The 15,419-nt window shown below is 34.3% G+C and overlaps 1 protein-coding gene across 3 annotated transcripts; it reads right to left on the bottom strand.

Moving 5' to 3' along the window:
* Positions 1–1,369: 1,369 nt before the first annotated feature.
* On the bottom strand, positions 1,370–14,021 carry LOC126709820 (transcriptional corepressor LEUNIG). Of its 3 annotated transcripts, none has more exons than XM_050410165.1 (18): positions 13,608–14,021; positions 12,940–13,037; positions 12,690–12,799; positions 10,476–10,892; positions 10,300–10,388; positions 9,928–10,006; positions 9,776–9,848; positions 9,481–9,530; positions 8,953–9,264; positions 8,568–8,765; positions 7,443–7,667; positions 7,226–7,361; positions 6,871–6,980; positions 6,484–6,633; positions 4,914–5,069; positions 4,514–4,630; positions 2,360–2,566; positions 1,370–1,790 (listed from the first exon to the last, which is right to left on the bottom strand). In XM_050410165.1, the coding sequence occupies exons 1-18, from the start codon at positions 13,637–13,639 to the stop codon at positions 1,647–1,649; spliced, it is 2,703 nt and encodes a 900-aa protein (XP_050266122.1). In that variant the 5' UTR covers positions 13,640–14,021; the 3' UTR covers positions 1,370–1,646. The 3 variants fall into 3 exon arrangements, with proteins under 3 accessions (XP_050266122.1, XP_050266121.1, XP_050266123.1); XM_050410164.1 differs by having other exon boundaries at positions 7,443–7,682; positions 13,608–14,016; XM_050410166.1 differs by having other exon boundaries at positions 7,226–7,334; positions 7,443–7,682; positions 13,608–14,016.
* Between the last annotated feature and the right edge of the window lie 1,398 nt (positions 14,022–15,419).

The raw sequence follows: 15,419 nt of genomic DNA, 5'->3' as shown, positions 1-15,419 counted from the left end.
CAAACTAACTCCTGGTAAGAGCTAAACAAAGAAAAGAAAAAGATATAAACAACTAGTACATTTAGGACAGGTGTCAAAGATAAAAAGTAGAATTTTGGTATCCGGACTTTTAACAAAGATATAAGTAGGCTACCACTTTTGTGATTGCAAGGGTCTATTGGGCCTAGAACTTTTTGAGCCATGTTTTAGAAATTCAAATTACTAGAGCACCAATTCTTTAGGGCGCTTAACCAGACACAAAAATCCAAGACTTGCAATTTGTTAAAGGTAAAGATAGAATCTAATTTTTTTTTTTTTTTAGAAGAAGATAGGATCTAAGTTGAATGGATTTAGATGGGAGAAAAAGCATCCTTCAATGGGCAGTAATCTAATAAACCGCCTAGCTCAATCCATTCTATCATTTATCATGTCTTCCTACTAGCTAACAAAGAAGATATGCCCTAAACTGAATGTTGCAAGCAAGAATTTTTGCTAGATTTCAAGCAAATCAGATGGGAAATTTCTGGATTGGAAGTTTTGGGACAGATTATGTCAATCTAAAAAGTTTGTCTTCCCAAGATATGAAGATTTTAGACTAAAATACATTTTTGGACCTTAACATTTGGGATTATTTTTATTTTGACCCTTGATGTTTGATTCCTTTTTAATATTGGTCATGCTATCCATTTTCACTAATCTAACCAACAGACACCCTTTAGATTTAACTATTTCATAGAATACTATCTCTAAAATGTTGTGGAATGCAAGAATTTAATTGTAGGTAGAAAAACATATTATGGATGATCAAATTACTAATGGAAATAGACAGTAGAACTAATATGAAAATGGAATCAAACATAAAATGCCAAAATATAAATTTTGAAACGTATGGCCAAAATAAAAACAACTCAAAATTTTAAGGGTAAAAAGCGTACACTAATCAAGATTTAATTAGGAGATGATACCATCCAAACCACAATTGAGTTATATAAAAAATGTTCAAAGGCATATTTGTTATTCCAGTACAGTGTACCCAATACTTATTGAAAATATCAAAAGCTTGTTCCAATAAGATTATTTAGCTGACTTAACAAACATAAGTAACTAATGAAGAAGGTCCTTCAAGTATAATTTCTTGCATCAAAGAATCCATACGCCATTGTACAGCTTATATCATGAACTTACAAAGCAACAACTTTACTATTAGTATCCTGGGGAATTAAAATAATTTAATCATATAACCTTTGCTAATACTTGCTTGAACTGCTTTGACATCAGTAAAGGAAAACACAGAAAAGTGAAATCTAAACGTCCATTACAGGGAGAGGCGAATAAAAAATAAATTGTATCATTGATCTAGACGTTAAATGTTACAAACCAAAACACAAGCTAACACAACTGAAATATATAAGTTCTTAGAAGAGTACAAAATGTTACAACCAGTCTGTGAAGCATAACAATATCTCCAAGTTAATACACTTAATGGTACATAGCAGACATACAACAACAATTTTACAAGGTTAGTTTCTGGGATAATGTGGACATCCAAAAGGAAAGATACAGATGTGAGCAGATCAAGCACCCAAAACAGATACTTCAAGCATTGGATCAACAGTGAATAAAAAAAACACTAACCCTGTATTGCTAGTTACTTTGAGACAATTGTATCACTTCCACAATTTGACATACTTGTCATGACTAGCCGAAGCAACCAAACCTGTAACAGTTGACACAGCCAATGCAGCAATTAGTCCATCGTGAGCCGACAGAGTCATTGTCTTGTTCTCTGACATGTTCCAAAGCTCCAGAGACTGCACACAGCAAGTGAAAAAATGAAACCCTATTAGCAATGTAATCATCACACTCTTTTTTTTTTTTTTATACGTGCAATGTAATAATCACACTCACTGAGCCAAGCAATGAATCAGGTAAAATAGGAAACAAACCAGGGTCGGAACCCCATTTCCAACCACATTATAACAACTATAAACCAAAGATCAAAAAGTTCAACCAAATCTTACCGTCAAATGCAATAGAAAAAACACACACACACACAAAATCAATCAGACAGTTCGCCTTCAAGTTCCTAATACTCATACCCCATATCCGAAGCAGAATTTACAAATTAGAAGCTCCTTGCACTTTTCTTCAAACTCAGCTTCAAGATATTTCCAATTTTCAGGTTACTGAGAATATACCCATACAATGACAAGCCAACCCAAGCTTAACTTACACAGGTAATTTGACAATGTGGCTATATTTGAATATCAATGGAAGAAAGAAAAAAAGGCATCATAATGATATATATTGCCAAGTTAAGGAGCTATTAAAAATTTAAAACAGTAGACAGAAGAATTTAAAGAAAAATGCAGATGCTTGCCTGATAACAGCCAATGACCAGCAATGAAGAATATGTAGGATGGAAAACACATGAATGGAATTTATTGCCATTACAGCTCAGCTCATGTACGCACTCTCCTTCACTCCCTGATCCAAGTGTCCAAACTCTGACAGAGTCCTCACTGACGGATGCTAAGAACTCACCAGAAGGGTCCCAGCACACAGAATGGATTGAGTTAGTATGTCCCTGTAATTACAAACCCACAATCAGAGGAAGAAGGTTAGCCATGCCAAATTTTACGAGGTAGAACACAGGAGTAGAATGAAAAGACACTTAAGAGAACAAAGTTTCAGAAAATAGTTCTAGAATTTATAAGAGAACAAAGAAGTTTCTTTAATGCTGACACTTTCTGTTTTGATTCACCAAGAACAACAGATGCATGTTGCACACAGAAACGAGGTTTTGCCAAAGCAGGAGTAGAATAATTTTTTGTTATTCTTTTGGCTACTTTATGCCTTTTTTTGCATGACGCAGTTCATTTTCAACAAATTTATTCTTAATTATCACCCAAAAATAATAAAAAAGCATCCTTGTTCTTAAATGAAATAAGACCAGCTTGCCTTTGAATCCAAGAAAGTCAACCATCAAGAATACTGGAGTGGGGACCAAAAATTTAAACTTTAGAGCGGCTTTCACAAAAACAATGATGCAAAGGCAATCACCATCAGAACTTCATCGTTTCAGTTGTTAGTTAACTTCAGAATATAGTTCAATTAGACTCAATTCCGGTGTCTGTGTGTATGTACCCCTCATTTTGCACCGGCTAATAACTTTATGTCCCAAGTATTCAATGATAAATGTGCATCAATTACAGTATTTTGCCTTTTATAGAGGCATCCTGACCTAAGAGCATTCCCATCAAAAAAAAAAAAAAAGCATTTTGCATCCCCAAAAGCTACTTTATCTATTTTACATTCCCACTTTAACAATACACCCTACATCCCAAACTCGATTTGACAATACATCATATTTTTTAAAAAATTTAAAAATGTACTTTTATAATAAGGCCCGCGCTCTACTCAACAAAAACAAAAACACAATATCCAACATATGATTAAAAAATTAGAAAAAAGGAAATAGAGCTTGCTAATTTAAGATTTAAGTATAGATCTTACTGTAGCAGGTCGTAAGATTTGCTACAGGGATGCATTCCTGGATAAAGGAGCAGTTTTGTATGTTTTTGTGTATTTGGGAATGTATTTTGCATCCAGGAATGCTCTAAAGACCTAATGCAGTTCACTACTAAAAAATATTTTTGCAAAGGACCCTGAAACTTGTATCTCATTACAAGGATTTTGGGAGTCTGAAATTGAACTACATATGCAAACCATAGGGTTGCATAAGATATCCAGAAAGCTGCATACATGACCTGCACAATCCCAAATGCAATTTCTTCCTGTATATGCTTTTTTTGGTATTTAATGAATTGCAATTACTTATAAAAAATAAATGAATAAATAAATAATCCCTGATGTTTCAAGATATTATTACCACTCATAAAGAACCCATAACTACTCACAGAACTGTTACCAAATTAACTGGAAATCATTGATCTACATTGCTAATTCTCTTTAAATGTAAATTAGATATTAAAGGACTTCTATCACCAATGTAAAAGACATTCCATCAATTGTCACTAACAGTGCTTTGTTGATGTCTGTATGGTTAATTAGGAAACTAAAATCTCCTCACTAACATCACATGCATCTTCTTTCTTTTCATCTATTCAAATTCAAGGCAAACTAATACTAGTTTCTTTCTCTCCTTTTTAGTTTGTAAAATTTTTTACCATTTCCATCTGATTTACTATTTTAAAAAATTAATCTAAATTATCAAAGCAGATTAATATGATATACGGATGCAATATTTTGTGTCTCACTGGGGATTTGCTTAACATTTTGTCTCACTGAGGATTTGATTAGCATGAGAAACTATGAGCACACATTTTGGGAGATAACTCCTATCAGTTGAGAAACAGGGTATGGTGTTTCAGGATTCAAGCAGGACCATGTGTCTCTTCTGCAGCATTTACTTCCCTTCTGCTTACAGAATCTAAGAGAACAATTCACTAAACAACTGCATCACATCCTTGGTCTAATTCAAAAGTAATATAGCAGAAAATGTCAAATTGACCTGTAATGTATGCCGACAAGCTTGGGTCTCCACATCCAGTATAGATACAACATTCTCTGCAGCAGCAGCAAGGTACCTTCCAAAACGGGGTTGGAATCTCATTTGGGCCGTACCACCCTATCACAAGTGAAAAGTACTTTGAAATTCATAGAAAAAACCACATTGAAACAATTAATAAGCAAAACAACCCAGACAAAAAAAGCCCCGCATCAAATAAAGAAAATTTCCTTTTTTTTCTTTTTGGTTAATTACAAAATCAATAGATCTTTAATCCAAATCCTCACCTTATACCCTATTTTCATGGCAAATGAGATGCTATTTAAATTAATGCTTACTGAACAAATAGTATAAGAGATCCTTCCTTAAACACTTTTCTTATAAGTAATAAGTTAGATCATACCTTAAACACTCTTTGACAGCTGCCGTTGTTAATACTCCAGTATCGTATCTCACCATCTCCATCACAAGAGCAAATGAGGTCATCTTTATTTGGGTGGAAGTCAAGTGACATCACAGTGGAAGAATGCCCCGTAAAGGTACGAAGTGAATAACCAGGCTGCATATAGGATGTAAATAAAGTTGAAAAATATCTAGCTCATGGAGGTATCATACTAATAATAGGAAAAAAAAATGCATTGTTAATAAAAGTATAGGTTCAACTATCACAACACCCCAACAAACAAACTAAAATAGGATGCACACAATTAGTCCACCACACAGAAACTATAAAATCACGCAGCCATTAATAATTTCCCAGAACACAGATCAACACTTTACTCAACTAATGCAGATGAGGACAGAAAATTTTTCATACTGGTCTATGGTAAAAGATTGACATTGTATGCAACATGAGACCAGGATTTATGCAAGTTTAAACCAGGTTTTATATCTTTACCAAATTGTATACTCAGAAACCAAATATACACAAAGGACCCTCACAATCAGTGGCCAGAATAAATTATCCGAAACATGTTTCACTCTCTTTCTTGAACCACCATCCATAATATCTATCTTGATATCTCATGTACTTCACCAAATAAAATGTACTTCATATGATGATAAGCAATTTATTAATCATGTACTTCATTTTGATCATAAAAATCAGATAATATGGATATTTTGTAAAGCACAAGAGAACTATATAATGTTATATCGAATGAAGTACAGAATGAATCCAAATATTAATATATGCAATTTATTCTGAACCACCTCTTCACCAAACATGGGCATATTCACTAGCCATTGCCACTAAATTAATTGCCAGTTTACTTAAATTACTTCTAGAAATCCGAACAAGAAAATTTGTCATCTTTTTTGAAACAGCATTTGAAATATTCAACAATGATTGTTGCTTGTCTTAAAGACAAGAAGGCATATAACTACTATAAGCACTCATGTTTAAATATGAAGCTTGGACCCAAAATTCACCAAGATATTTATCATGCATTGTGTGAGCAGTAATACCTTTATATACATTGTGGAACAAAAAATAATAAGTGAGCTGACAAAGTACAAATGTCCATGTCCTTTTTTCTAGTGTGCCTTGGATGGCACAGCATAGTCAGTTTTGATGGTTCCATATTCCAGGTTCATAAGTCATACAGGCACAGTTTTCTAAATCATCCTCCATGCTGCTAATAGCATTAATATGAATTTGAAACCCTTCAACCTAACCCACATTAATCTGCTCTCTAACTAGTTTGCAAATGATATATATATACATAGCCAAGGAGACAATAACCACAACATTTTTTTTTTTTTTTTGGGGAAAAATAAGAACTGCAAAAAATTCATGCAATCCAATTTTATTTTCTTTGACCACACAAATGACCTGAGGATACACAACTATTATGACTTAAATGTATCAAGACCACTCAAATGCAAGAATAGAGTATTAAGTTCTAAAAAATTTTATTAAAAAAAAAAAAAAAAAAAAAACTATTATGAACCAGGAAGAACGTTCAACTAACATTGTCAGCATCCCAAACCCTGACAGTTTTGTCAAATGAAGATGTTGCAAGACGTGACATGCTTGGACTGAAACGGACATCAGTAATCAAAGAAGAATGTTCTTCAAGTGTGGTTTTCTGCTTTAAAGAGTCCGTGTTCCACAATACAGCCTGTCACATAATCACCATGCAAAAAGTTTTAGATACCCAAAACTTGATAATTAAATTACGTGGATAAAAATATAAATTCATTTCTTATATTTTGAAAGAAAAATTAGGCACATAATTTTGAATTTAACGTTCAAGAAATTAGTCTTCAAAACAGAGCAGCCACAGCATATTTTTGGTGCTTTTAGACAACCGTTGCTCAATATATCACACAAAGTTTATCAAACCTCTTGCACTCACCTTCTTATCATGGCCACCGCTGGCAAGCAATTTCCCGTCTGATGAAAAGTGGCAACAGACGACTTTGCTTGTGCTTGCTCGAACATTACTTACTTCGTTAAATGTGAACCCTAAAGTCAAAGTAAGTAAATCATGACAGGCAGCCCAAATTCAAATGATAATTAAATACCAGTGACCTCCAACCACCTAGTGGTTGACAAATCAGATGAAACATGTTTTATGATAATCTCACATTCTTGCCCCCATTGAATTTTGTCATTTGCAGAAATGGAGTACCAATATGTCTTCCACTATCTCAAATTCTCAATGCTATTCATAAAACTCATAATCAGTAAAAGAAATATATCTACTGCACCTTTGCTCATGTCCATACAGCGAACAACACTATCTCTAGGGTCTGTATCATCAGGGGATAAAAAAGACTCAACATTATCCTCATCCTCTACAAAACGATCAATATCAGCCTGCAATTCAATATCTTTATCATCCCACTGCCAAAATGGAATGCCAATGAGAATACAATGCAAGAAGTTTTGAGTTCCTCAATACAAGAACATAAAGAATACACTCACCAATTGATTTGATGGTGATGTAAGGGTGCCAGGACCATCAAACATCATCAATGGCTTTGAAGAACTACCACTATGAGGCAAATTAGGCATTGATATTACATCTCCAGGGGTATGCGTTGAGGGTGTTGAGGGTGCTGAACTTGGAGAGGGTCCGGCCGTGTTTGCAGTTCCAGAGCTATTTGCAGGACCAGAAGATGATACCGGCTGCTTTCTTTTTCTCCCAGTCTGGTTTTTAGAAACCTTAAAATGCATTCAGGAAAACCATGTTAGGAACCTGCCCAAACTTTTCATAGGATATGCATAACAAAACTATAAGCCCATTTTGAAAAATTAGAGTAATGGGTAAATTTTGACAGCTTGAACATGTCACATGCACCCATGTGAGAGAGAGAGAGAGAGAGTAGGGCACCAAGCTTAATGATAACATGGTTACTACTTTCCCAGACCATGATATTAAAGTGACAATAAGAATTATTAGTTGGCCACCAATAATTATATGGAACTGCTATTTCCAACTAAATCTTTGCATACCAAAATGTTTTTATGTATCTTACATAGAAACGGGCAAGCAATTAATTAAATTTTAATTGTGTACTGATACATATAATTATGAATATAACTATTCAGTAAATAAAGGTGATTTTCAGTTTTTTTTTTTTTTTTTTTTTGTGGGGGGGGGGGGGGGGGGGGGGGTGTAAGAGAGCAAGAGAAAGGGTTCTAAATTGGGTGTACGGCATGTCAGAAAAAATTATTGTTTTTGAAAAATATTAGCAGTTATAAAGATTTAGGAAAAGACAGAACTTGGATTCTTTCATGTTAACATTGCTGAAACCCCAGTCATGAAATTTTGAATGTGATCCTACTAGTACAGATAGCCCCCACACAAGTGCATATGGCTCCCAATATGGTGCTACCAGATTATGGCACATAATTGGCTATGACTAGGATTTCACAAACAAGAGTCATGTTGTACACATGAATGAAAGAGAACTCAAATCAATAAAGATGTTGATTTCCAAAATAGTTGAAAAAATAATACTAGCAAGAGTGCCATATAGGGAGGAGATAATACCAAGAGCAAAACATGTCACATATTTTGCTAGAGATGACATAAAAAGGACTGACCTGATCATTTCGAAAGGAATTTGACATGCTGCCATCCATAGTGACGCTGGCGGCACCACCCATTTTATCTTGCTGGTGAAGATTGTGATTTGAACTCTGTGATTGCTGATTTGAAAGAGCATGTTGTTGAAGCTGTTGCTGTTGCTGTGGGTTACTGTTCTGTTGCTGCTGTTGCTGGTGTAACTGAGCCATTTTTAACTACAGGAAGAGGTTAAAAAAAAAAAAAAAAAAAAACCAAAAACTTAGACGCAGAAAGACCATGATATTTATGATAATTCTGATATAGGAACATCTTGAGGCAGGTAAGGGAAAAAACACAACCACAACAAATGTAGGAACAACTATATTTGCTGATGTATCCCAAATTGATAGTGAAAAAGAGAACCTTAAGCAGCATTTCTGTATCTCCACGACCCAATAGTGGGCTAGCAGCTTGAAGCGGAGATCCAACATTTGGAACCACATCACCAATGGAATTTGTAAGGGGATCCTTCCCAAGATTCATGCTCCGACTACTCAAAAGCATTCTCAGTCTCCTACTCTCATCACTGGCAGATGGTGATGTTAAGTTTTGCTGTGCAAGCAAAAGCTGTTGCTGGTGCTGTGGTGTCAACATCTGAAGTTGAGGAAAGGGCTGAGGTGCCTGTATAAAAGGCTTTTGTTGCTGAAGAAGCCCAGAGCGAAGCTGATCCAGCCCCTAAAAACAAGCAGAAAGGTTAAACAGTTAACAATTATCATCATAATAACTAAGAAATAAGAATAGAAAATGCCAATTTTCAAGAACACATCCAAAATAACAGATATTCCAGACCAAAAAGAAAGACATTAGTAGTATTCATGCACTCAAAACAGTGATAAATAACTTCCAAAAGTGGGAGTGGGGGAAAAATTACACACAAATAAACAAACTTACTGTGAGTGGCCACCCTTTTAGAGTCAAATTGTTACTACCTTGATTTGACCCTGAAACAACACAGCCTTTCATGTTAGATACAAGCATCTTTATGCTATACCACTTTAAAAAATCTCAAGAAATTTTGCAGGTCCTAATTTCCAAATTCTCTTTGTTTACTGGTTTGTGAAAAAAAAGGAACAAACACAAAGGATTTAAGTTAAATCATAAACACTAGACTCAAAGTTAAATTTTCACAAGTGCGCTAATCATAATTCAAAAGAAACAAAGGAGAAAACAGTAAAGCAAAGAATACCAGGAATTCCTATCAATGATCCTTCAGGAGCAGCTCTGGTATTTAAAACTGGATTAATCTCACTCTTTATGTCCTGATTCCACACTAAGTCAGAACACCACAAAAAATAAGGAAAGTCAAACAATAAGATTACTTGCATGAAAATACCATACCGGTGTGGACCCTGGTAGTTGTTGATTTCGAGCTTGAACTTGTGGAGACATGCCACCAGCTGCACCATGCAACACTTGCCTGAAATTAAGGGGATCAAAAAACCCTCTACATTAATGCTCATAAATGGATGAAGCATCAGATGATACATCTTTATTATTTGAATTTTGAGTATCGCGTTGATAGGAAAAGGTTCAAACTCATATTCACAATGATTCATTGCCCTAAGAAAGAGGAATATTTGCCCATTATTCTACTAGCCATTTGAAGCATTATTTTTGTAAATTATAAACATTCTTACACATTCCTCCAAATACAAGCTCAATGCATATGTCATGCACGATTTATTTCATTTCATTTTATGAGAAATGTACCCTGAAGGCTGGCCAGTTGCTGCAGCTGACTTCAATATTGAGGCATTATTTGGATCCAAAAGCTGGCCCACATTGTCACCAAACCTTTGCTGTAAAGATTCCTTAGATGGTTAAAAACTTAAAAACCAATAATCATCAGGCTATTGAGGAAACCAAATAATCCATCTATGACCTACTTTCATAGCCGCATCATCCAAAGAATCCCTTTGGGGCAGTTTTAATCTTTCCTCATACATCTTTGTTGCCATTGCATTTGCAGTTCCAGCATTCTGCCGCATGAGAGGGTCATTTCCAACAAGCCCATTTGTGCTGCCATTAATAAGGTGGGCCCCATCTCTTCGCTGCTGCTGTGGTGTTGGCAGCTGCTGTTGCTGCTGCTGCGGCTGCTGCTGTTGCTGTTGCTGTTGTTGTTGCTGCTGCTGCTGCTGCTGCTGTTGGGCATGCCTCTGCAACAGCATCTGCTGCATCTGCATATGCTGCTGCTGTTGCTGTTGCTGTTGCTGTTGTTGATGCTGTGGTTGTTGAGGTTGCTGCTGCTGCTGTTGCTGTTGTTGTTGATGCTGTTGCTGCTCCCTTGCTTTAATCAACTGCGTCTGCAATTTCATAATTCCATAAGCTTCGACTGATAACACTTTTTTTGCTTTCGTTTTGTTTTTCTTCTTTTCTTTTTCTTTTTTTAATAAGAACTTCAACAAACACCATTGTACCTAAACAGGTTACAGTTTGCAGTCCACCATCAATCTCATAAGCACAACAGACAAATCAAATACCTCATTGACATCAGAGGAATTTTATTAATAAATATCTTTATTGTGATTCAGGAGACAGAAATCTTCAGGTTATTTGGTGCCTCTACTGAAAGGAATCCACACATCTTTCCAAACCCAAAGTTCCGTTCCACCTAACTACAAAAACCCTCAACTAGTCTAAGATGGGTTGCCTGTTTTGCAGCACTGCCAACCTAGAAGGGCTTCTACAAAGATGTAAATTAGCATGAAAAACATGATACAGTACAGTAGTAAAAATTGATGATGAGAATAATACAAGAATGTGTTTGTCTGGTGCAGCTTCCCCCCGAAAGTACTGGGGGAGAATTCATATATTTTTCTATATGAATGGCATGCTGTACATCTATTTTTTATAATTGTATTTGTAGCATTAAAAAAATTTGTAACAATTATAATGTCAAAATATGCTACCCTTTAACACGTTTCCAGCTAGAAACTTTATGCCATTTGACAGTTTTACAGAAAGAATAAGTGATTTCCACAAAGATTGGCATACTAATTCTACGTCAGCAAATCAAAGTTCTTAAATGGCTACCTATGGGAAATGACTATCACTGAGGATGTGCAACTGATCTTCAAACTCACAACCCCACCCCTTAAATAAGCCAAAGATTCACCTCATACCTACCAAGGAAAAAGAGAAATCAAGGAAGAGGAACAATCAAGGCACATCTATTTTTGATAATTCGATAGTTGGGGGCAGGGGATTTGAACCCTGGATGTATCCATTGAAAACACTAGGAGGTGCCAATTAGTTTAGCTACAAACATCTTGGTAGGACACATCTAATATAAGGACACATAAAGGAGATAACATGATTTAGTTTCTTTAAGAACCATTCTGTCATTCACTCAACTGTCAATGAGCAATGCAAAAATATAAACCAGTTGAGCAAGAAAAACACCTAACACAAGTTTTTCTTCGGGGGAGATGAACTCTTGTTGCGGAAAGGAAAAGAAAAACTAAAGGGTAAGCATGGAGAAAGAGAAACCATCATTTCTGATTCTATATTCTTGTCACAGTCAAGGACAAATGCAAGATACAGTTAGCAACAGAAGCAGACAGAGCAACAGAAGCAGGTTAGTTTCAATTTCCAGGTTGAGAGACAAAGGAAAAGATAAATACCAGAAAGACCATGATAACTATAAATGTGTTACACAGTCACAGAAATAAAACAAGCAATTTTAGAATTAGCAAATCACAAAGCTAGCTGATATCCAGGATTCCAAAGTATAAACATCTAAGAGTGAGAACATAACTAACGTTTTTCAAACAAATCTGAATAAATAACTTTGTTTTGCACCAACTAAACTAGAGATGGAAAGAGAATCAATAATTTCCCATAATTAATGCCACATAAGAGCTCAAGTTGATTCTGCATGGGAAACTCAAAATCCATACTTTCTTGAAAGCATAAGTGTCTTTAGATGAAACAATTTGAAGTATGCATGATAGAAAAGTTCTATGTCTTTGAACTGCAAGTTCATTTATTCTCGTTTTACCAGGTAGTTAGCACATTTCCTCCTCTCTTGTACAATCATTGTCAAAACAAAACAAATACTAAAGGAGAATGTCCAAGAAAATAAAATATTCTTAACCAACCTCAATGTAAGATGCAGCAACCTCTGAGTGCTTCTCATTAGTTCTAGCAATAAATATATCCCAAAATACTGACCACCACTCAAAGAGAAAACCTCCAGGGGCGTCAATAGCTGTAACCCATGTTCCAAAAATGTAAACAAATTAAAATGGTTAAAAAGAGATGAAGAAAAAAAAATCTCTCAGAACTGAAACTTGTCTTTGTATCCCAACATCTTGTTCAAATATACTCATCTTGTTCAAATCTACTCACCAACAGGATCAGATGATACTTTCCCTTCAGCTTGAAAAGCCTGCGCAGAAGCCTTTAAATCCCTCTTTACTAAATAATCATGGATATACACATCTAACCTGTTATTTAGAAGTAGCAAGAACATATTGTCTCAATCATGAATATTAGGGGAAGAAAAATTAGAACTTTTACAAAGAACAATAGCTCAAAATAACAATAACCCAAGATTACATACAAAATAGAGATTATAGAAAGCCTACAAAGAAACAGTGGTATCACTACACAATTTCAGTCCAGGAACCAAAATGTTACAGCTACAAACATAAAAAAATAAAAAATAAAAAAATAAAAAAATAAAGCAAAATCACCTATTGCACAAATTTTACTCCATTAAATAGCAGAAAAACACAAACCCTAAAGTACACAAAAGATACAAATACAACACATGCAAATTTACACACACACACACACACAAAATAGCACAAAACTAAAGAACACAACTTGAATCAAAATATTTTATACAAAAAAAGAAAGGAAAAAAAAAAACCCAGAAAATATTAGAAACCCAGAACCCAAATCAAACAGAAAACAGCACAGGAAAGGCATAGAATGATAAGAAAAGAGAAACCCAGATAGAATATTGAAACAGCAAGAACAAAAATGCAGGGGAAGAGTGAAAAAGAACTCACATTTTATCAGCTTCCCAGTTAGTCTGAGACATGGTGGTTAAATCCAGTAGCTCACACACGAGCTAGGGATACAAATGTAAGACTCTTTGAGATTACCAAACCCAGAAGACCATGACTACCAAATTTTTCTGTCACTGAAAAAACATTAAAACCCACAAATACAAACACAGAGAGACACACAGAGAGAATCTATGTGAATAAACGGAACCAAAAGATGTACAGAACAAAAAAATACAGTTAAGCACAATATAATATATATAGCATTAAGTTTATATTTAATTGAATAAATAAATAAAGAAAGTGAAATATAGATAGAGATACCAGTAACCCAAAAAACGTTTTTTTTTTTTTTTTTTTTTTTTGCTTTTTCCCTTTTCACTTTAAATTTTTATTCTTTTCCATTTTTGTTTTTTGAGACTCTGAAATTTTTTTTTGTTTTCTGATAGCTTTTTTTTTTTTTTTTTTTCCTGATATCAGCCCTTGGTGGATAGGAGTTGCTTTCTGCATAGTCTGTAGATATCATAATGGTTTTGTTGATCAAATTTACCAAAATGACCCTCAAATTCTGTCAAATTTTTCAGTCTCTGACACTCAGCTTAAGGACAGTTTTTTACTTGAATGACTAAAATGACCTTGGAAGTCTCTACAAAATTACTCTTTTACTGGGTGAGTCAGTAGGGGTGGTTTTGCAAATTTGCTAAGTTCTGCATTGAGTTCCTACTGGAGTTTTTTTTTTTCTTTTTCTTTTTTCTTGTGGTGCTTGTGTTTTTCCTTGCTTGTTGAATGAACCCTATGTTTTTTTGTTTTTTGTTTATGCTCCTTGCCTTGAGTTTATGGAGTCAAAGTTAGCTCAATTGTTTAAGATTTTGTTTTGTCTCCAAACTAGATATCTAGATTCGAAAGCAATTAATATTTTGACATGACAAGAAATAGTAATAGTCATAGACTCATAGAACAAAAGTCATAAGGTGAAATTTAATCATACTTAAAAAAACATTCTTAAAAATTAGAAGTTTTTGACCAAAATATTCTAGGGTGTTTTAATATGATAAGAAGGAGTAATTACTATAGTGCAAAAGTCATAACTTGAAAATTTATCATAGTTCATGCCTATATAAAAATTTATTCTAAAAAAACAGTTTTTGACCAAATTATACTATCTATTACTTACCCCTAAAACATGTTACACATTAGAAACCCTTAAATTGATATAATATATAGTAAATAAGTAGAATACGAGACTTCTTATTTATGACACGACTTTCAAATCTATTGGCTTCACCGTCAGGTATTTTTAAAAGAACGTTGTTTTGAACTTTGACCTATGTACAAGTTAACACTAATCATTATCCCACAAAAATTATGGTGGGTTGCGTAGACTACCTTGATTATCAAGGTTGAAATGACCTTCTTGACCTGATTTAAAGGGTCGTACTTTATGACGACTTATGATACAATTAATAAAACAAAGAAAAATTGAAGGTTACAACGGATTTGATTGGGAGTCAATACGGCATATTTGGAAATATCATAAAATTACATGTCAAAAGAAGTTTACATTTGAATGCATCAAAGTGTACCGTGACTGGTTCAAAAAATAGAAAGTGTAGCGTGACTTCCTTAATTCCTTTTAGTTTAATAAAGTATGATAAAATATAAAATAAAATAAAAAATCACCTCAATGTTTTTTAATTTATCTGAATAGTTAGACCAATTAATACATTAAAAAACTTCTTTAAAAATATAAAAATTTAACCAATAATTACACGTCAAAATATAGGTAAATAGATAATAATACACGACTGGTAAATT

Source organism: Quercus robur, chromosome 12 (assembly GCF_932294415.1).
Source record: "Quercus robur chromosome 12, dhQueRobu3.1, whole genome shotgun sequence".
NCBI classification, from domain to species: Eukaryota; Viridiplantae; Streptophyta; class Magnoliopsida; order Fagales; family Fagaceae; genus Quercus; species Quercus robur.
Note: the sequence above shows the minus strand (reverse complement) of the source record. Positions and strands in the feature narration are given on the sequence as shown.